We start from the raw sequence: 22,916 nt of genomic DNA, 5'->3' as shown, positions 1-22,916 counted from the left end.
CCGCAATGCCCTCCCTCGCCTCTCCGGCTGCCGCCGCTGCGCCAGACTCTATAGGGTCATGAATATGAATATGGATCAGCCCCGGCGACACATTCAAAACACCTGCGGTCGCACTTGATACAGGTTGATCCCGACAGCTGTGGGCAAAAAAAAAAAAGGCAGGTTCTACCTCCGACCGTTTGGCCGAGTCCTCCCCCCTTCTTAAATATTTCCTTTACGGGATAACACGGCAGATCGGAGCGCTCTCCCGGCGCCGCCGCCGACATTCATCCCGCTCTTCTGTTCCGTAGGATTAGCAGTCAAAGTGGCCGGCTCCATTTGGGTGAGTGCATTAATGGGCCGCCCAAACCGCCACAAGGTTATGAGGCTGATTGAATAATTACCTGTGGAGGCCCCCCGTCCATTACGCCGATGCGACCGCCCGGATAAAATCGGGGAGATGGGAGAGATTGGACGGGACAGAAAGATGGAGCGAGAGATGAGATAAGCGGAGATAAGGTCAATTAGGAGATAAACAAGGGGGAGATTTAATGGTAAAACTCTGCGCTTGCTATTTGGCTCTGATCTCACTCTTACTGTACTTGATGCGGGTTTATCCCGGCGAGATCGGGAAGGTGACAAAGGTGAATGTTGTTCGACAGGGAGGCGCTTCCCCGCCGTTTGACCCTGTCCACCCTCCGGCATGCAGGACGCTCAATGAGAAATAGTCCAATAATCATGGCCACCAACTAGCACAAAAAGCCTTCAAAGTTAGTCGGGACATCATGTAAGGGTCCTCAGAGAGGACTTTTCCTTTCCGGATAAGGATGACCTCTGCTGTAAGCGAAGACAACTGGCGCAGCATTAGTAACACATCGGAGGGATACCTCAGGGAGGATGTTCGGGTTTTGGATGATGTCAGGGTGTGTGGTGGATTGTATTCCCGTGCTGGTTGCGTCAAGTGAAAGTGAGACCCTTTGATTGCCAACCACCCGTCCGCGACTACCGATGCCTGAATTGATTTTTGTCAAACCAATCTGATCAATTGTGGGCAAAAGAAAGGCAGGAAGTGGTTGACCTGAACTAAAACACTGACGTAGCTTGCAGGTTGTTGCTACGGAGCGCTACTCTTCAGTTTCTCTCATCAAATGGTGCGCCCTGGTCTGACCTGTGTAAATGTCTGTCCGTTCGTCCATCCTTCAGTCCTTCTGTTCATCCATCCATCCATCCATCCATCCATCCATCCATCCATCCTTCAGTCCTTCAGTCCTTCAGTCCTTCTGTCCACCCATCCATCCATCCATCCGTCCTTCAGTCCTTCTGTCCATCCACCCATCCACCCATCCATCCATCCTTCAGTCCTTCTGTCCATCCATCCATCCATCCATCCATCCATCCATCCATCCTTCTGTCCATCCATCCATCCATCCATCCATCCGTCCTTCAGTCCTTCTGTCCATCCATCCATCCATCCATCCATCCATCCATCGTCCCTTCCATCTTTGATAGTGCTTGTCTTCATCACGGTCGCAGGTGAGCCGCATCTTCTCCCATCTGGCCTTTGCGCGCGAGGCGGGGCAAACCCCGGCCGGGCTGGCCGCCAGCCAATTGTAGATCCGATTCCCCTCCATTGTCTCAGATATTGCTCTTTTACCATTGAGTCCTTGCCAACCAATCAGCGTGGAAGACTCTAGCTCCACCCTTGAGGTACTCTACCTACAATATGTGGTGGGTACCACAACAATAGACTGTGCAAAAGTCTACCAGGGTCGAGTTTTTGATTTAATTTTTCAGAACCACTACCATCTCATGTTTGGTTGAAATGAGCTTTAGCTTTCAGCTCAATGTAATGTTGAGCTACTATGCATGCGCGTCGAATCTACGTATGGATCGGAATGATCTAAGGAGACACGGGGATGTCAAAGGAGCATTTGGACGTTTGCCAAGGACCCGACGTCCCTGTTCAACAACCAATCCATTTGACTCTGCTGTATTTGAACGTAGTCCAAGAGGTTGTCATGCATATATTTCAGCGTTGGTAGCTCCAGCGACTGTCATAGCAGCTCTTACCGTATTGAGCTAATCCACCTCGGCCACGTTCTGTGTGGAGTGAGGAGGAGAGAGGGCATCTCAGGCCCAAGGGCATGACACCGCCGCGCTCGGGGCCACGTGAGCCCTTTAAATGTCAACACAGCGCTGGGGGATGGAGATGGGATGGGATGGGATGGAGGAGGTGGGCCGCTGATGGGCAGAAGGTGGGAGAAAATGCTTTTGACGATGTTGGAGGGAGGGACATGTTTGATTGTGGCTCAGGGTTAGATCTTTTCATGTTGATTATACGTTCCTCAATACGGACATTGATTGCTTTCTGAAATTTGTTTTTTCAGATTAAAAAAATGCTCAAATTAAAACAAATGGTTTGAAAAATGTTAAGGCACCAACATGGGTCGGAGCATTATTTTGGGGGGAGGCCAACGCCCCCGTGGCCCCCCCTCTAGCTCCGCCAGTGTGTTGACATTTCCAAGAAAGCTAAGCGATATTCTCTCATGCTATTTTCCGTTGGTTGTTAATTAAAAATAGACTACATGAGGAATGACAATTTTTGGGAAATTATTCAATTGACCAAATTTGGTCATGCAAGATTTCAGCCCAACAATTATTTGTTATCTCTCTCTCTCTCTCTCTCTCTCGCTAACTTTCTCTCTCTCTCTCTCACTCTCTCTCTCGCTCTCTCTCTCGCACTCTCTCTCTCTCTCGCACTCTCTCTCTCTCTCTCTCTCTCTCTCTCTCTCTCTCGCACTCTCTATCTCTCTCTCTCTCACTCTCTATCTCTCTCTCTCGCACTCTCTATCTCTCTCGCTCTCTCTCTCTCTCTTTCTTTCTCTCTCTCTCTCTCTCTCTATATATATATAATCATATATATTAACGGTATGTTTTCCATCATCTATCTCAAAATACCTTAACAAAAAAAAGAACTCATCACTTTTCCCTTCCCTTTTTCGGGACATCCAGGTCCGTGTCTGTCAGCTCGCCCGCCAATCAAAGCCTTCGTTAAGAGTGGCGCGGGCGCCCCATTGGAAGAAGGATGGCCACCATGCCGTTTGTCAGTGAGGGGAAGTGCGTGAGCGTGGAGTGGGATTTCCTGCAAGGACTTCTGGCCAAGCCTCCTACCCTGCCCTGGTGAGACAACACACACACACACACACACACCTCGGATGATACCATTTAAGCCTTGGCGCATGTCTCTGAATTCATCTGCGCAAGGTGAAATGCACTCATTGACACACGGAAAATAAACAACATCGATGCAACACAATCCAGGAAAGACGAGCGAGCGCTTTCGAAATCCAACCTCTATTGTTTCTCACCTGTCAATCGCGCCCGTGCCGCCAATCTCCGCCCATTTGGTGGGAGATTAAGTCAATTTGGTTGGAATTATTAATGGGCAGTCAGTTACGGGCGGATATCAAAACTAAGCAGAATCAATGTGTGTGTATTGATTGTTCTCTGCGGCTGGGGTCACAGCTGTATAATAATGAGATGGCTTGACACACACACACATGCACACACACACAATTTCTACATGTTAGACAATAGCTCGGAGAAAGGTAACCGCTTTCACTTTATTGCCAGACAAACAAACACAATGTGCCGAGCGTGCACGCTTTCGGGGGGATAAGAATCAACACTAGCGAGGGACGAAAGCTCCCCGTGCACACTTCCCCCCCTCTGGTGCACAGCGGCGACACAAATTGTGAAGTGGCGGTGACAACATAATTCCAGCGCTCAGGCCCCATTGAGGAGAGTCAATACCCAATCAGAGAGACAGGCTACCTGAGCCCGGCCCCTCCAACACCCCCCTCGCCCTTTCTGTCACTGCGCCCCTCCTTCTCCTATTGATCCCTCAATCAAGGCCCCGGCCGGCTCACAAGCCCGGGACCAGATGAGAGCGAGGCAGAGTGGGAGGGATATATGCGTGTGTGTGTGTGTGTGTGTGCGCACCTATGGATTTGGAAGCAAATGGCATTATTAGGACTGCGCTGTGGTCGACAGAAGAAGGGAGTTTGCCTGTAATTACCAGGCCAATCTGCTGGAGATGGGTCACAATACAGATTGTTTCACTTCAATTGCAGCAGGGCCATTACCATTCCGTGTATTTACGAGATGAGCTTTCGGATTGACGCCCAGGCACGTCTCGTTTATCCCGACCGAGCGCATCAACAGGTGGTCAGCACGTGTGTTTTCAGCCGAGCACCGACTTTTTTAGGGGGGGAGATTTGGGTCAGAACCTTACTTTGAAGTTTTTGATGTGTGCCATTTTTCCCAGTGACTTAGCTGTACCGTTTTCATCACCATTTTATCTCTTGTCAATTACCGTAAATTCCGGACTATAAGCCGCACCAGCTAAAATTGGGGGATATTTTAGTTTTTTTTCTTATATAAGCCGCACCGGACTATAAGCCGCACGTGCACACGCGTCTTTTTACAAGGAAAGACCGTTCACAGAAAGCCTTTTTCAAGTTTTAATAACATACTTTAACATGTCTTTCTAAACACTGCCTGTGACGAAGGGTTTAGAGCCCTTTGACGCAGGTCACCTAGCGTGCATTCCTACTAAAGCTCATCATAGTCACAAGCAACACAGCCAGAATAAGCAGCAGCCATAGTAGTGTTTCAAAATAGTATTTTTGTTGTTGTTTTTTCCTTCAAGATACCGCAGTGTATAAAAGTGATCAAGTCATCACAAAAATCACGAAAAAAAAATCCTCATTTAAGCCGCACCTGACTATAAGCCGCAGGGTTCGAAATTTTGGAAAAAAGTCGCGGCTTATAGTCCGGAATTTACGGTATACATACGTTTTTAAAAAAATGTTCTTTCAACGAATGGCATCGCCGGTTTAGCATTTTTCATACAAAATCAACTAACTCCAGTTCATTGATTTAAAAAAATGAATCCTTAGTTGAATTATTGAATCAGAAACCAATGTGACATATAAACGGAACTACTCAGTTGACTGAAGAAAAGAATCCAATGATTAACTTACTTAACTAGGACAAACAATGGGTTTCCACTGCCTTCACAAATCACTTGATAAGTTACAATGTGATTGGTTACGTCTAAACATAACCACATCCTCAGCTAGAAGAGGGTGTGCACAATTTTGCAAGCACTGTTTTTTTGCAAAAGTTACAATGGTCATTTTTAACAGGGGTGTAGATATCCTCTATATCGTCTGATCTCTATCTTCCATTTTCCTACCTGTGTAGTCTGCAAAACCTGCGCAAAGAGAAGTCGCGCAATGCCGCCCGGTCGAGACGCGGGAAGGAGAACTTTGAGTTCTTCGAGCTGGCCAAGATGCTGCCCTTGCCCGGCGCCATCACCAGCCAGCTGGACAAAGCCTCGGTCATCCGGTTGACCATCAGCTACCTGCACATGCGCTCCTTTGCCAGTCAGGGGGACCCGCCCTGGATCTCCCTGCTGGAGGGAGACAGCAACTGCAGCAAAGGTGAGCGACAGTCGTTTGTTCGGGTTCCAGCTTCTTCTTGGTCGCATTTCATAGATGGCCACTGTGTTGCCAATGTTGTAAACGATGACTGTGACAAAGTTTTTCTTCTGCCCCCAAACACAAAAGAATTTTATTGGGGCCGGCCGAGATCATTTTCAGCTGTCTTTTAGCCTACAACATGAACAGTGTTTTGCATTTGAGCACACACACACACACACACACACACACACTTGCTCATTCACAAGCCTGCAAAACACGTACGTGCATATGCATTTTAATCACGCCGACTTTCCATAGGCGTCCTTCTATCCTCCTGTCTGCACGGCGCACAAAGAACGGGGAAACTATTGGCGCATTTTGTAATTACAGGAATTAACTGTATAACAAGGACAGTGTAATTACACAGCCTGTCTAATTGCTAGTATTACTGAGGGGAAACCACGCAGATACAATACAATTAGAGGTGCGTGTTTTGGTGCGTGTCTGTGTGTGTGATTAGGCTTTTTTTTTTTGGGTCTAATTTTTAAACGGCGGCAAAAAATGAATAGGAAAACGGAATGCTAATTGCATGCATGTTTGTTGCTGTGTGTGCCCGTGTGTGTGTGTGAGTGATCCTAGCACAAGAAGAGCATTGTGTGTTCCAGATAAGACATAATGGCTTTAATAGTGTAATAAGTTTGGTCGGGTATGGATGCTTGTGTCAATACAATGGCTGTGTTAAAGGGGCTCTCGAGGCTCAAAGGATTGATCGGCCGGTCCGGGAAAGGACACTTTGAGGAAAGACTTACCTTTGTGCCCGCGTTGCATTTATTTGCACTTTCTTCACAGTCCAAAGCAAACTATTCACACTTTGTATGTTCAAGAAGAACTTTTTTCTTTTTATTACCGTTTTTTTCCATGTATAATGCGCAAAATTTAACTCATTTATTGCCCTAAAATCTGGGGTGCGCATTATACATGGGTAAAAAAAAAGAAATTGATTTATTTATTTCTTTTTAAATCCGGATATGATACGGAGGCCGCCATTTCTTCTCTGCTGTTCACTTCAAACACGCTCCATACGAACACAATGCTCTCGTATCAGACGCTTGCTAGATCACCTGCTCGTATGCTGTCACAATGTACCCTGCACAAATCCGAAACATTTCTTCGCTATTGAGTATGCTAGCTCATGCGCAGTGATACTGACCGGCAGAATAACATCCGGTTGTTCCCAAAGATGATCTTTTTTCTGAAATAATTTTACGTTCACGGACTTAAGTAGGAGTCAAAATTTGGGTGCGTATTATACATGGGTACAGGCTTTTTTCCAGCATCAACATGCCATTTTTAGGGTGCGTATTATACATGGGGGCGCATTATACATGGAAAAATACGGTATTCACACTTTGTATGTTCAAGACAAACTTTTTTCTTTTTATTAAATTAGAGTAACGGACATTAGCTTAAAAGTTTTCATGACCAGGCGTTGAGTAGACCTGATCTTTGTTGTTGTTGTTTAGCAACTGCGTTTGTCGTTCAAGCTGAAGCTATCATGACTTTGTGGAAAAATGACACGAAAATTAAATGGCAGGTAGGCTTATTAAAAATGCGTTGCTTTGTTGTTTTGGTTGCTTGTTGTCTTGTTAAAGGTCATCAGTGTATTCAGATGGTAAATGTTAGAATCCTGTCGTTGTTTTGCCTGGGGGGGAAAAAAAACAGGAGAGTTCATGTCATGTTATGCAAAATATAATATTAGTTCATTCATAAAAAGGATAATTGATATTAATAACTAATTGCTTTCAAATAGAGTTGACCAGGCTTCATGTTGAACATTTTAAAATGGGTTTGTTCAAACTCGTCAAACTCAAATTTCACTTACATTTAAAATCATAAAACTTTTCATGTTTCATTGCATTAACATTTGAAATCATTTGAGTGAAAATGGTTGAAATATATTAAGGTGGGGGAGGTTATTATGTTGCATTTTAAAAGCCAGCACTCTTTACTTTCGATTGAATTTGGAAAATATTCCCCAAATTCAAATCCTAAATCCTCGTGAGAAACAGGCTAGCTAGGATGATGCCAAAATGACTGGGCCTTTAGATTCTAGGTAGCAGGTGGCCACGCTAGTAAATACAATTAAACGTTTGTTTGTGTTAAGTCAGTGTGCAGACAAGGGGGCGGGGCAGCTTTGGAACGTTAGCCAATAAAAGGTGGCTCGCTAATCTGAGATGGCAACATGAAAGCGCGCACAATTCGTCAAGATTGAAGCAATCCTGGCTTCAGCTGCACGACATATCTTTGAAAATGACTATCAGGAAGATTGAAGATGGAAATGCAATTGAATAACTAGTTGGCAATGCTAATTTGGACATCAGGTTGAACGTGTCTACCCACAATGCATTGGCCAAGTTTTAAGTGTGATGCATGACTTCAATTCCGTAAGCGGAATGTGGCCGGAGGAGGCGTGAATGGAGGAGAAGAACGATGGGAAGGAACAAATGGAGAAAAGAGGAGAAAGAAAGAAAGGTACCAAGAGGGAGAGTGGTCAGGGAGGGTGGTCACATTCCTCCACAGTCCCCCCCCCCCCCCCGGGTTTTGGGATGGGCGAGATGCAGGAAGGAAGGAAGGAAGGAAGGGAGGAAGGAAGGAAAGAGTCTGGAGGAAGAGAGGGGAGGGGCCGCTGTGGCTTTTGTCTGCTTCCCACGTTTCAAAGCCAGTCTTGAAAAATGAATAGACAGAGCAAAATCAATTGCATGACCTTCACAGAGGGAGAGCGGGAGCGAGATTGAGAGAGCGGGCCATGTGGTGGGGGGGAGCAAGGAAGGAAGGATGGAAGGAAGGAAGGAAGGAAGGAAGGAAGGAAGGAAGGAAGGAAGGAAGGAAGGAAGGAAGGAAGGAAGGAAGGAAGGAAGGAAGGAAGGAAGGAAGGAAGGAAGGAAGGAAGGAAGGAAGGAAGGAAGGAAAGAAGGAAGGAAGGAAGGAAGGAAGGAAGGCGTTCATTCTGATTCCGTCTTATTTGTCTCTTTCTTCGTCCATTCCCTGGCAACAGTTGTCTTCAACATGTGCCAAGTGCACTTGCGCATTTTAAGGAGATGATTCCAAGACCTTCTCGAAATTTGTGAGACATTTTTATTGTGATTATTCCTGCAAATGGTAATCATAGCTTTTGCACTGGAAGCAACAATAACAGAAATGGATCCATTTCGATTTTTGAATGGACGATAGGAAAGAAAAGAAATTGTGTCTGTCTTCTGACTAAAATTCACCTAAGCTCATCTCATTCTACTCACAAAATGTCTTCCTTTCTATTGACATGCTGCTGATCTTTAGTCTACATGTTGACACTGATGGATTCCTCTATTTTATAGCATGGGTCTATGGAGAGCTCATTTGCATAATATTGTCTAACACGCGTTTGAAGCCTGATGTTGCTGTTTTATCATTTTCTTCTGACTATTATTGCATGTGGCAATATTTTCTAGAGGGATTTTTGCAGTTGAAAAACAACTCCACTACAAAATAATGACGTGCATGTCCTTAATTGGCCATGTTTTTTTGTTTTTAATCCCAGTACAGTTTGGGTAAAATGTGTCAAACCTATATGGATGCTTATTTACTTGAGTATTAACTTAAACAAATACTCTAAACTATTCATCGACAACTAGACGATTATCAATTCGTTATCGATGAACCATTGAACCTCTCCTTGGCGTGGTCCTAAAGGCGAAATAGGATGAAACAACAAATTGCGCAACAATGACCAAAATTCAAATACCGTAATTTTCGGACTATAAGTCGCACCGGAGTATAAATCGCACCAGCCATAAAATGCCCAAAAAAGTGAAAAAAAAACATATATATGTATATAAGTCGCTCCTGAGTATAAGTCGCCCCCCCCCACCCAAACTATGAAAAAAAACCGCGACTTATAGTCCGAAAATTCCGGTATGTCAAAAAATCATTTCTGCGCAGACACTTAACGGGGCGGGCATCTGTCCTCCTATCCAAATGAAAAGGTCTCCACGTTTGCCGCATGATTGCCGGCTCTCATTACAAATGTGGCGCTTAACAGGTGCGAGCGAGCCAGCTTGGGAGCCCCCTCCCATCGTTTACAAGGTATCCAACAATGACAAGTGGGCTCCGGCCTCAAGTGTTTTACTGTCTCTGTTAGTGAGGTCAAACACACCTCTCGCCCGCCGAGCGCCGCTGACATTGACTTTCACTCTGCTCGCGCTCGCCTTTCCCCCCTCCCTCCCTTGCTTGTCGTCGCCGTCGTCACCCCCCCCCCCCCCCCTTTGCATCTGCCACCCCTCTAATTCACGCCGTTAAAAGCAGCCAGGGCTTTTAAGGCAAGTTAATTGCACTCAAATTATGTTCGACCGCGAAAAGAGTGAGGGAATGACGGCGCCGAGACAGAGGGATGGAGGGAGAAGATAATTGCGCCGGCAGTAGGGGGGGGGGGGGGAAGCGGCAATTAGGGTCACTCTTTCTTTATCTGCAAGCGTCGGGCTGATGAAACATCACAATCGGATGCGAGTAAACAACTTGGCGGGCGATCCGACTCGTGTTTTGAAAAGGCCGTCCGGCGCTGAACTTGGGAGATAATCGCAGATGAGGAGAGTGTTATCTGGTTCCCATGGCAACGGGTTAAAAAGGTTGACCCTGTGGGGGAGGTGCCCGCCTATGCGCCTGCTCACGTGCGCCCGCGTGCCATTAGTCATGAACTTAACTGGGACTAAATTATGTATTAGACAGACGTATAATGAAAATCATTAAAATGAAATTTCTGTCTTTTCTCCCCGCCGAGCGCCGGCCGGCCGGGGAGACCCGAAGAATTGACCTGCGAGTCAGAGCATAATTAACGTGCGCGATGGCGCCCTGTCCCGCTGTTTCTTATTCCCACAATGAAATTAAGCCTCGCAGCAGAGTCCCAGACGCCCGTTCAAACACGGGTGCGATGGAGAGCGACGAGCAAAGATCACACGAGCTCACACGTCGTCCATTCAAATCTTAGCCTGTCGGGAAACTTAAGCGTACTGCGACGAATGCTTTGGAGCTTGGCCAAACGGTACTGAATTTGAGCTCAATTTCATTTCACATTCTTCCCAGAAATAAAAATGAAAAGCTCAGTCGTCACTTGGATGACTTAGTCGGTAACGTCGGGGCTGTTTCACCTAATTTGGGTTCATTTTGTTCACTGTAAGAGTGTAAAATGAATTTTGAGTATGCTGTTAAATATTTTAGAGCGATGGTCTCAATAGTAGCCTTAATTTAAGGGACTCGTGGAGGCTCTTGACACCAGTATGGATTCTGTGGCCATTTTACGATCGACAATTAAAACATGTCTGATAGATGCCCATTAAGATGCTATGTATGGAAATATAAAAAGGTAAGCAAAAATGCTATATTGGGAAGTCTTTGCTTTGGAATTTTTATTATATATGTAATGTTTTTAGACATATCAAAAGTATCGGTGCTTGGTATCAGTATCGGCAACTACTAAAGCGTTGAGTCGTTCTGACAAAAAAATAGGCCAAATATTTGTATTTATTTCATTTACTTCATGACAATCGCTTCGTCGCATTCCACAATGAAGAATTTTTTTTTCCCGCAGTCAAAAGATTTCATTCATCGAGCAAGTTCCTATTAAATTTGTTGATGGTCCGCTCATCATCAAACTCATTGACTCAACTAGCCACACGTAAAATAGAAGTTCACACACAACTGCTCCACAGAAGGACCTTTGTTCTCCGAGTCAGATACCGACTCTGCTGTGGGAGCCTCTCTTCACATGTGCGCATTATCGTGCACACACACACACAAACACACAGCATGTCCAGTGTTTTGGTTTCCTGGCTGCCCTATTGTACCCTGGCGGTCTTTAATAAATGGCCCTCTGTGTATTTGTGAGTGTGAGTTTAAACTCATCCATCAGACCCCCACCACCTCCGCTCAAGTCCACCCCCCTCCTCCCTCCCCCCTCCCCAGCCTCATGTCACTTCAAGCGTTTCCTCCGCCATGTTGACACTAGTCAGCACTACTGATCACCCGCCATCACCTTCACTCCTCTTGGGATCTGACGCATGAGGCACACACACATATGCTATGTGTGACCTTTTAGATTGCTGTGATATGATGGGTGCTGCTCCCCCCCCCCACTCGCACACACATATAGATAGAGTGAGACCCCCCCCCGCCCATCCCTTCCCTTCCGGGCACTGACTGGCTAGGCAGTAGGGTCCCAGCACCAGACCCTCTTTCATAGCCCTGAATGGACTTGCCTTATTTATATTCACACAGTCACACAGGGGGGACCCCAATCTCACAATGCCACTGTGGCTTTGTCCGGCAACTCTGTATTTGTGTGTGTGCGCGTGCGTTTTAGGATGCCGTATGTTCTGTGCATGAGAAATCATTGCCGCGTGTATTCCTGAGGTGTGTGTGTGTGTGTGTGCGTCTATAACTCTAATGGAATGCCTCCCTCTTCTATTCACCGAACTCACATCACAGCCAGGCAGCTGGCCAATATATAAATATGCGTGTGTGTGTGTGAGCGTGCGTGTGTGTTCCGCTCCCCCCCCCCCTCCCCCTCGTGTTCAGTTGTAACCCAGAGCAGCGCTTTCATTTTCCTGTCATAACGTGTATTGATTTCCTTCAGCCTTGCAGTGACACACACACACACACATAGCGTGCACGCGCTGATGTCCGACGATTCCGAAAGTCATGCGCGCACACACTCACAGACAGGAAAGACTGTTCAAAAGCGGCCCTGTTGGAGTGCGATTAGTTCCCCGTATAGGGTCTCCACGCACGCACGCACTCGCAGGTGTACCCCCCCCCCTCCCCACCCCCCAACGTAAAACAGTAAATACGACTGATTGGTGAATTAATCTTGCACGTCACAGAGGACCCCTCGCGCCCCTCGTGGCGTCGCCTTGGAAGAAAGTGATCACTACTCTCGCCTTGCTTAGTGTTTTCTCATTTTCCTCGCCTCAGCCTCGCTGCGTTTCTCATAGCTATCTTCAACCTGCCCCCCCCACATCCCCTCCACCCCCTTCTACTCAATGTATAACCCCCCCCCCCCCCCGCAAGCGCCTGCCTAACCACCTCCAACTCTATTTGTATTGTAATTGCCTCGGTAAACAGCACCACTTTGGCAGCGAGCAGCTCTGATAGCTTGTGTTTGGGATGCATTAAGAGTGGCGAAGCAGACACTGCGAGCGTGTGTGTGTGTTTGAAAGATTGATTGGCGCGCTTCCCGATGTGCTCTTCAAAATGTTCTCTTTTGTTTCATTATTTAGAAATGTTTTTGTTCGTCTGTTTTTCAACGCGAGTGTTTGGTTCTGCGGCGCCTTGAATGCCATTTGATTTTTCTTCTTCACTTTTAAATGCAAGCAAAAATGTGAAATGTGAGCCCTGTGCAAGTTTGAGGTCAAACTGGAGCAACAATTAGCGACACGTCGTGTATTTCAAACAACCACGTAGCGTTTGCCATATTTAAGTCATGTTAGCTTGACGCTAACAAACGATGCCAAACAGGAGACTAAGGCGGACCAAAAACACCGCTGCGACTGTTTTTTAGCAATTTACATATTTGAACACAAATGGTGGAGCAACACAGAATCACAAAAACTAATGGATGGATCGGTATTTAATTTTTCCATAAGATAGAAGTCGATTGGCTTTACGTGGATTTTCAAAAGTACCGTAATTTCCGGACTATAAGTCGCGTTTTTTTTCATAGTTTGGGTGGGGGGGCGACTTATACTCAGGAATGACTTTTTTTTTTTCACTTTTTTGAGCATTTTATGGCTGGTGCGACTTATACTCCGGTGCGACTTATAGTCCGAAAATTACGGTATGCATGAGCCTTCAGATAATATCAAAACAGAATATCAAATGATCAATATGCTCTGTCAACGTCGAGCTTCTTTCCATTCTTGCTTTTATTTTTACTCATAGAAAAAAAGCTTTGTTCCTCCTCCAATGACACAAACCAGACTTATCGTGAAATCATTTCCTTGGGAAATTTTTTTTTGAAATGCTATCTATTCCTTCAGTATCGTAATTAACTATGAGAAAATGCGCTGAGTCTTCAGGGACGCTTGATGCCACTCACACATGACTCCTGCTCTCACATGAATTTTCTCGAGTGATGTACTTGTCGGTAATTAAAACTATTCATTTGACTTTTATGGAAATAATGTGCCCTGACAATCCTCGACAGCGTGTTCGATTTCAAAGTTCCGAAGAGTTGTGCGTCGTCCGTCGTCACATCGGATGATTGCTTATATAGAAAATCAATTTGAACGTGTCGATCCTCGGTAGACAACACGGTGTCGTCTCTGGAGTGTGACTAAGTTTCCAGCTTGGATTTCGCTTTGCCTTCATGATGTCTTGTGTGTCCCTCTTTTTTTTTTTCCCTCTTTCTCCAGTGAGACGGTCTTCCCATTCTCTGGCCACTGACATCTTTGAACAACACCTCGGGGCGCATCTCCTGCAGGTAACTGCCGCAACACTCGACATGATTGATAAATGATGTTTTCCTTCCTATAGCTCAAGGTTTATTCTCAATGGACACAGTAGGCCAGGTCACTCATGGAATGAGTTTAAGATGTTTGGTGGATGTTCATCCTGACTTTAATTTGGTAAATCATTTAAAGAAACTTTCTTTTAGGAGGATAGAGTGAGTGAGGAGCTGAAACATGTCAAGCAGGTCAACAAAACTCACTCTATCATACTAAAAGAACTTTAAAAAAAAAAAAAGGTTTAAAATGTGAATATGGAATATGTCAATTGTAAAATAGATCGTTTTATACAACCTTGATTCAGGGGAATGCAAGTTGGATGTTTTTGGTTTTTCAATCCTGCCTTTTTAGATGACCCATCTAATTTGTAGTCCTATTTTTCCACGCAAAGCCGCCACCTGTTGAGTTTTCCGCCAAAACACATGAATGCTAGTTGATTGATTTCGAGTCATTATTGCCGCGGAGTTCTCAAGTCAATGCATCATTAGTCCTCTCGCCATATTTTACCCGCTCCTAAAATAGCCAACAACACATCTTCGCAACAGTCAAGCCGTGAACGTCAGAAGATCGGACAAGGTCTTAGCTGACCTGTGTCCGTTTTGCACAGGTGAACAGAGCTGCAAGAGGGAGGGGGCGGAGTTTGATAGACGCCGGTCGGAATAGCGAGCCGAGCAGCGAGGGATAAGGGGGGGCACTGCAGGATTAAGGTGGGAATGGAATAAGGGAGGCGTGGGAGCAGGTTGGGAATTTAGAAGTGAGACAGTTTGTGGAAAAAAAATAAAGAAGCACACGTCCGCTCTCCTCTGGCATTTTAAAGAGGGATGGGAGACTTAGGGAGCGGCGTTGATAGCAATCAAATTAACGCTGCGGAAGAGGAAAGAAAAAAAAGTGTATGATTCTTTCCTCCCCAGCCGTCCTCCGGCCGTAATAGCCTGATAATTGCACTTTAGTTCTCCGACATTCAGGCGGCTGGTTTTCTCCTCGCCACGACGCGCGACTCCCCGCACCCCGTGCGGCCGCACATTTGCATACTGGATGTGTCACTTGCATAAATTACCGCTGCCACTTTAAGCACCCAGCCCGCCAAAATAGCAATCATTCTTTACAGCCAAGTGGCCCTGCTCCGTGTGTACGTGTGTGTGTGTGTGTACGTGTGCGTGTGTACGTGGAAGCTTGTTGTGACGATTAATATTTTTCTCTGAAGCAGTCCTCTCTAATGGGCTGGTTGTATACCTTTCACTTCTCATTAGACTCACTGCAGACTGTAATGACTCTGGTTTTATCTGTGTCTCTCTTGCTGTCTGCATAGGTATCTGTGTGTGTGTGTGTGTGTCTGTGTGTGTGTCTGTGTTAAGAGATACAGCGTACTGCTTTGGTTGTGAGTTCATTACATCTGATTGAAGCAGCTTTGGTGTGTGCACTATATAGTACTCCAAGTCTTTATCTTTCAATGTGCGTGTGTGTGTGCAAATGTACACGTTTTAGCCACTTGTTGGGACCGTGTCGCTTTTTGTCATGTCAGCCTGCAAATTTGACACGCATTATCGTGGCATCAAATATTCTGCATATATAGGCTGCGTGTGTACGTGTGTGTACTTTTGAATTAAGAGCCGAAGGGTGACAGGTTGTTTGTTTGCCCATTTGTTCAATACGCACTAATTGCTCTAATTTCGATGTCTCATTTGTCTGTGTTTGTGTGTTTGTGTGGGTGCATGTGTTGTGTCTGTACACAGTCTTTGGACGGCTTCGTGTTTGTGGTCAGCCAGGAGGGACGTTTTCTTTACATCTCAGAGACAGTTTCTATCTACCTGGGACTCTCGCAGGTAAGGTAAACCCGACCATCATTCATTCGGTCAACTTCATTAATCTTTCATTCATGTGAAACCTCGCTTGTTTTTTTTTTTCTTCTTCTTCTTCTTCATTGGAATACGTCGAAATAGAATCGGTTGACACCATGAACCGTTTATAGCTTTTTTTAATTATCAGCCAAGTGTAAAACATGCGTGTCTTTGATGGCTCAACGCACACCCGCCGCTCTTCTCCGAGCATCTCCCCTTAGCTCCCTGGCTCTCCAGGTGCTCACCTCTGTTGATTGCCTGTGGCCTCTTGTACTGTGAATGTTAAGTCCTGCCATTTTGCCCAGATGCATAAATAATAACAGTAATTACTGGCCCAGCAATCAAAATGTCGCCCCAGCACGCCGGGCCTGTCTAGGGGAACAAATCGATAGGCATCTTAAAAGCCACATTGATTGTAGGGAGGGGGGAAAAACACCAAGGGGGATGGCATGATAGATAGAGACAGTCGGGAGGGGAAGAGAGAGAGAGAGAGAGGGGGCTGAGGTGTGATAAGGGAGGAATGTTTCAAAGCGGGAAGGAGAGGGAGAGGGGGGAGAAAAAAAAGGGGGAAATGAGCTGAGCGCGACAATAATGGATGCAAATTAGAGTCATTTTAATTGTGGGAATTGGCTGTGATTGAAGGTCTGCAGGCGGCCATGTTAAGTAAACTGATTTTTCCCCTTAATCTTGGGTACAGTAATCACACGCCGGCCCCGTGCACGGGATGAAACATCGCTGGTCATTGCCTGTCTTTTATCTCATGGCTGTCTAATATGATTTAGCCGCGCTGGAATATTCTCTGTAATTGTAGATGGTAACCGCTGCAAAGGATTTTATTCGAGGCATTTGATTTTGGTCAACAATGAAGTCCGACTTTCGCCGGACCGGTCCTCACAAATGATCCTAGTTGTTGTTTTTAAATCTTCAATTGGGTATTTTAACCCACAGCAAAAAAATAATAATAATTTGCTCATAAAATCCGTTAGCATTAGCAATCATGTCCACCCTGTCAGCAAGCTGTCAAGGTTCAGGATTTGGTTCATTTGTAAAAACATGGAAACTTTGACTCATCTATTTAATAGAGCCAATGCAAAGTTCATTTTAAAATCTCAGGTTTTCAGGGGTGAAATGGGGACATCTCAAAGAACAGTCCAAAAAAGATCTACACCTGGACCAACAGTGTAAATCCAACCAAAGGCACGGACAGCGTACCTGTGCCCTTTAAATGCTACTTCACATGAAGAAAGAGAGGAAGGATTAACGGATATAGGCGCAAACCTCTAAGCTCAGGATGGACCCTCACGTGCATGACACGCGTGTCCATATCGTAAAAATGCATGAGAGAAAACAAAACCAAAAGGTGACGAGCGAGGGAAACAAGGGAAATCGACAGAGAAAAGATGAGCAGGCCACTACGAGTGCGTAAATAGAGTTTTAACGTGCGGCGGGGAAGGAAATTCGCCGTGGGATTGTCGAGGTAAACAAGACAGCCGGGCTTGGCTGGAGATGCTAATAAAACAGAGCTGTTCTTATCAGCTGAGCAGATGGCCGAACCCATCACATCTCCTCAAACAGGACCAAAGCCATCAGCATTCTAATGAAATTATTTATGATCGCAGATTACGCCCCAAACCTTCAGCATACAACGTCGCGTTTACCTCCCCCCACCCCCTCCCACTCAAGAAAAAAAAAAAAAATGACAGGCTTTTCGGTAGGAGGCAGGATAGATGAGGTAGTGTGCTGCTGTGTTTATGGAGAAAAGACGGAACGGGAAGTCTGGCCAACACACACACTTTGTTGCTGCTCGCAGGGGAGACGGGAAGGACGGACAAACAAACGAGAGCAAGTGTGTAACCGGTGGTTTGTTTTAGAGGGCATGTGGGGAGGGGGGGGGGGGTGGCGCCCCGCCGCCTCTCGTCCCTGACGTCTGACCCCTCTGACCCCGGGTCCCTCCCCTGACAGGGGGGGCGGCTGCTTAACCGGCTTAGCCCGGGTCACACACCTTGACCAAGGGCACAAGCGGCGGCCCGTACACCAGCCGCCCCGCCTCCCGCTCCCCAGACGCCCAATGGTATCATTGCTCCTCTCGCCGGGGTCCCCCGACCTGGAATGAGGCCGTGCGCCAGAGTGCATGATGGGAAGCAGCGGAGGGTGAGAGGATGGATGAAATCAAGGAGATTGCAAGTGGGGGGTTGTAGAAAGGGGATAAATGGGGAAAAGAGAAGGGAGGAAGGATGCTCGGACCAGGGAGGAGAGGAGAATTGATCTGGGAATGGTTAGTATGCATCCCCCCTCCCCCCTCCCTTCCTTAACCCCCCCCTTGCCCTCCCTCCCTCCCTCCTCACCTCTCTCCTCTCCCATCAGTCAGTGAGGACTGCGAGTGTGTTGTGGACCACTGCCCGGATGCCTCATACATATTAAAGCCCCCTTGCTATTATTTATATCATGTCTCTCCTTCCCCCCTTGCTCGCTGCCCTCCTCCACCTCGTGCTCCTCATCCTCCTCCTATTCTTCTTCTCTTCCTCCTTCTCATCCCGATACATACGTACATGTCTGCGCAGGGCACGCAAACAACGGTATTAAAAACAGGCTGTCTAGCCGTACACATGCACTTGAATGATCTGGGTCTCTCCTCACGTCGCCATCACTTGCCTCCATCCCTCCCTCCCTCCCTCCCTCCCTCCCCCTTCCAGTGCGCGCCACATCCTATACCTGATTTTTATGTCTGAGCCTGACTCATCCTCTCAATGGCTGCGTCTGCTTCTCATCTCCTCCTCTCTGTCTGATCTCTGTCTTCAATCCCTCCCTCCCTCCTGCCAGTGATGGAGTGATAGTATTCGCATATGCCTTAAGCCCCCCCCCCTCTCCGTTGCCCCATCACCGTAAAGCCCATAAGGTCCTGTTTGTCTCTCGACGCTGTCTCCAATACTTCCAAGGGGCGATGGGATTTTGTATCTTTCAGTGGAGCAGAGGTGAACTTATTGTCCTTCTATAGAAAGAAAGGAAAAAAAAGAATCATTCCCCGTGCAGGGAGATGTGTGAAATCCAGGTTCATCCCACAAACCATGTCCATCTCGAGCCTCTTGATGAAAACTTTAAATGTTTAAAGAGAATGAATAAGTCAGGTTGGAATCAAAAGGAAGTCAAAGTCAACTTCTGCGCCCTCTTCTTTGCTGCCTAATGAAGGGAATTAATTCTGCGTATTTTTTATCTTGTGGAAATAGACCTTTTAATACTCTAATTTAAAGAAAAATCCATTGCTCTAATTTTAAAGTTGGTTTACATGTGAATGAAAATGTATAAGTTCTTTGCGTAGACGCTGCTCAGTCCAAATAGGATTTAGTTATTGCCAAATATTCAGTACCCAGTTGCCATCCAATGCTGATCACAATATTAATGTGATTTCTTTTTTTTTAAACCTGATGAAAGTCGAGTCAAAGTGACGACAGCACTGATAGCTTTTTTGTTAACACGTTTAAACGGACACACGTAGATTCTAAAAAAAAACAAATTAAAAATTCATCCACATGACAGTAAGCGGTGGACTAGATTTTAGCGGAGTTTCACTTTGTGGCGCTGCCCTGAAACTTTTTAAGACTAGCATCTAAATTGCTAAAGCTAGCAAAGCTAATTGCTATTCTCATCCATTCCATACATAAGGCGACTAAGAAAATGATTTCTAAAACGAATTGATGAATATATGGATATTTTCAAATCAAATGCTGGCGTGTCTTAACTGGGTCTAAAGACATTTCTGACCGGGTCACATCACCCGCTAGCCTTAGCGTAGCGCCGCCATGACACTCCGACTCGCACAGCCTGTGTTGTCTCTATGAACCAGTAGCTTGGGGGGGAAAAATGGCCATCCGCCAGTATGTGGGAGACTCCCAACTCGTATCCCATCACTGCTTGCACCTTAGCGGCGTGGCTGCTTTTCGGCGGCTGTCCTTGAGGGCCTGCTAAAGCTCCCATAAAGCCCGCAGTAAATGGCTCTAATCCGCTAATAAATGGCAGTGTCCTACAGACAAGGGTGTGAGGCTGCTGCAGCCACGCCGTTATCAGATGGAATCCTATTGGGCACGCACAATCACACGCACACACCTTCACAAATGTAATGGAAACCCAGTGTACATCACACACACACATTTCCACGCTCAGCGTCTCGGGCTCAGTGCTCCGATTGTGCCGCTTTTATGGATGCCATGCAACAGCGGCGCCATTATTGCCTTTAAATGATTGGAGATTTGACTATGATGTATTGTGATGATGGGATCACGCCGGCCGGCCCGGGTGCTATGAGCTCTTTATGCCTGCCGGGATGGACTGCCGGCAGCGACTAAATGAAGGAGCGGGGTGGGACGTCAGTGTGAGAAGAAGAAGAATAGTGACGCGACCTCCGGAGATACTCCGAGTTCAAGCCTTTTTAATCAGCAGATACAATTGATTTTTAGCTTGCTTGGTTATTTGAGTAATACTGTCGTCACTCGCTCCTCCGAGACTCGGAAGGCGTGCGGGACGAGCGCGGCACTCCTCGTTGAATTGTAACCCACAGCGAGGTTTTCATTTTCCTGTCATAACACGTATTGATTTTTCTCGGCGGCGCTGTGTTCAGTGTGTGCTTTTTGTTTTGTGAACAAGAGTGTGCGTCCGCCCTCAGGTGGAGCTGACGGGCAGCAGCGTGTTCGACTACATCCACCCGGCCGACCACGTGGAGATGGCCGAGCGGCTGGGGATCAGGCCCCACTTGCGGGCGGAGGCCGGCTGCCAAGTGGGCCCCGAGAGCGCCCCCTCAAGTTCCGCCTCCGCCTCCTCCCTGGCCGGCACGCCCGAGCCCGGCGGTAGGCCACCCACCGACGGCGCCGAGCCAGACGAAGGTCCGCGATTAATCCGGCCGCTCTGTAATCCTCAGCAGCGCCATCCAGTCCTCACTCTTCAGCTGATGAACCTCCCGATCGCGGATTCTTCATTCGCATGAAGTCCACGCTCACCAAGAGAGGGCTGCACGTCAAATCGTCCGGATACAAGGTGGCTCGTTATTTCTTCCGCACACTGGGAACTTCATTAGGCACGCAAATCTGCTCTTACAAATGTGCCCCGCTGTCATTGAACTATATCAAAGTCGAAAATCTCACCATGTTCTTTATTTACCAATTCAATTTTCTCGCCGTTAGCATTTGTCATCATTTTAGTCGTTTGGTGAAAAACGCTAACGCGTGTTTTACTCATTTCTAGCCATGTTTACGTGTAAAGGTTTTAATGCCATGGCATAGCAGCTGCTGTAATGAGCCTACTTTTTCAACCCAAGTCGAGATTTGCTTGTGATCCCAAAATACATCGAAACTGGAAAACCATCTATAAAAGACCACGTATAACCCGAATTTAAATGAAAATGCTCTTTTTGCCAACAACTAGTGTGCCTGCAGGATAAAACTGCATTTAGTTTTTTTATCGCGATGGACTGATGACACAATAAACCTGACTTGGGACCATTTGGCAGTTGACCTTGTTTTTACAAGCCAATGTAATCTAGCCATGCATTTCCTATTGCCGGAGTCTATCACAGCTGAGTCACACTCCGGACAATATGTCAATTGCAGGGTGTGTTCTCCACCAAACACACATTCACTCCTTTCAGTGAAGCTAACGTGCATATTTTGACCAGGTTCCAGGAAAAAACTCCTAAAAACACAAAGGCAACATTCAACTGAGCATTTTTGGAGTGTGTCATTGATTGTGCAGGTGTACCTAATGCCGTGTCCTCGGTGTCCTTGTTTTTTTTTTTGCATGAAGGAATAACAAGCGGTGCCTTGTCACTTTGTTTTGCTCCGCTAGTGTTTCACAGCAGTGTCAAGATGGTCGTTTTCACCGTGTTTTATTGCTTTGACCTTATTTCACACTGAATGGCTGCGCGCTGCCTTTTATTGCTCCGCAAAGCCAGAGCTGCTGCATTCGTTTTTCGAAATGGGATTCTATTCACTAGTTTGGATCCAATCGTATTAGCATGTGTTAATTGTTTTCCTCTCGATTTGTGTGTGCGCGTGTGCGTTTGAATGATCAGGTGATCCACGTGACGGGTAGAATCCGCTATCGGCTCGCCATCGGCCCCGGCGCGGCACGTTCCATGCCCCGGCCGTTGGGGATGGTGGCACTGGCTCACACGCTTCCGCCTTCCACGCTCAACGAGGTCCGCATGGAGAGTCACATGTTTGTCTTCAGGGTCAACATGGACCTGCAGGTCACGTACTGCGAGAACAGGTGAGGTGTCATAGTCGTTATTTCACCTGTGATTATCAAAAAGTGTGCTGCTGGTGGGCTCCCTCTAGTGGTATGCAAAAGTATCACTGAATTCATGTTCTGATTTAGGACAAGTCAGTTGTCTTTCCCCTTTAAGTGCATTTGTATTCCTGTATTTTGTATTTCCTGTATTTTGGAGAAGAATGAATTGCATTTATCTTCCACTCAATATTGCAAAATCCATTTCTGAAGGTCCTCTTTGCTCTCGTGAGTTGACTGACTGTGTATACCTGCAGGATATCTGACTACATGGACCTGACGCCCGCAGAGGTGGTGGGGCGCACCTGTTACCATTTCATCTACGTGGAGGATCTGGAGAACCTGCGGCAGAGCCACGAAGACCGTGAGTGTCCTCGCCCACACTTTTCAAGGAGCGCCTGTTGAGTCCATTCTGTTCTGGTGTCATTGGCGCCCTCTAGTGCCTCCACCAACAAAGTCTTTTGACATTTTGGAAAAACTGGCTTTTTTTTTTTGGAGCGATTAACATCGTCGAGTGACTTGGCCCACGTTTTCCTCCCCGTCTCCTCATCTCAGTGTTGCGGAAAGGCCAGGTGGTGACGGGCTACTACCGCTGGCTCCAGAAGCGAGGCGGCTACCTGTGGATCCAATCCACCGCCACCGTGTCGATAAATCACAAAGCACCCCACGAGCGCAACGTCATCTGGGTCAACTGCGTCCTCAGGTCAGTTTGGAGCGCCGAGCGGAGCACCATGCTGTGTTCACACGAGCTTTGAAGGCAAGAGTGATGGAATGAGGTTTGACCGAGTCCAACGGCTGATGAGGGT

The 22,916-nt window shown here is 46.7% G+C and overlaps 1 protein-coding gene across 1 annotated transcript in view; it reads left to right on the top strand.

Moving 5' to 3' along the window:
- npas1 (neuronal PAS domain protein 1) overlaps nucleotides 1-22,916 on the top strand; it is a 33,540-nt gene that overhangs the window by 6,472 nt on the left and 4,152 nt on the right. Inside the window, exons 2-10 of the mRNA XM_061282049.1 lie at nucleotides 2,992-3,159; nucleotides 5,248-5,486; nucleotides 13,907-13,974; nucleotides 15,733-15,822; nucleotides 20,495-20,675; nucleotides 20,747-20,862; nucleotides 21,896-22,092; nucleotides 22,368-22,474; nucleotides 22,666-22,813. Coding sequence (XP_061138033.1) covers nucleotides 3,065-3,159; nucleotides 5,248-5,486; nucleotides 13,907-13,974; nucleotides 15,733-15,822; nucleotides 20,495-20,675; nucleotides 20,747-20,862; nucleotides 21,896-22,092; nucleotides 22,368-22,474; nucleotides 22,666-22,813 — 1,241 coding nt within the window. The 5' untranslated portion in view covers nucleotides 2,992-3,064. The remainder of the gene's footprint in view (nucleotides 1-2,991; nucleotides 3,160-5,247; nucleotides 5,487-13,906; nucleotides 13,975-15,732; nucleotides 15,823-20,494; nucleotides 20,676-20,746; nucleotides 20,863-21,895; nucleotides 22,093-22,367; nucleotides 22,475-22,665; nucleotides 22,814-22,916) is intronic.

Source organism: Syngnathus typhle, linkage group LG6, assembly GCF_033458585.1.
Source record: "Syngnathus typhle isolate RoL2023-S1 ecotype Sweden linkage group LG6, RoL_Styp_1.0, whole genome shotgun sequence".
Classification (NCBI taxonomy): Eukaryota; Metazoa; Chordata; class Actinopteri; order Syngnathiformes; family Syngnathidae; genus Syngnathus; species Syngnathus typhle.
This window is presented reverse-complemented; position numbering and strand designations above follow the sequence as displayed.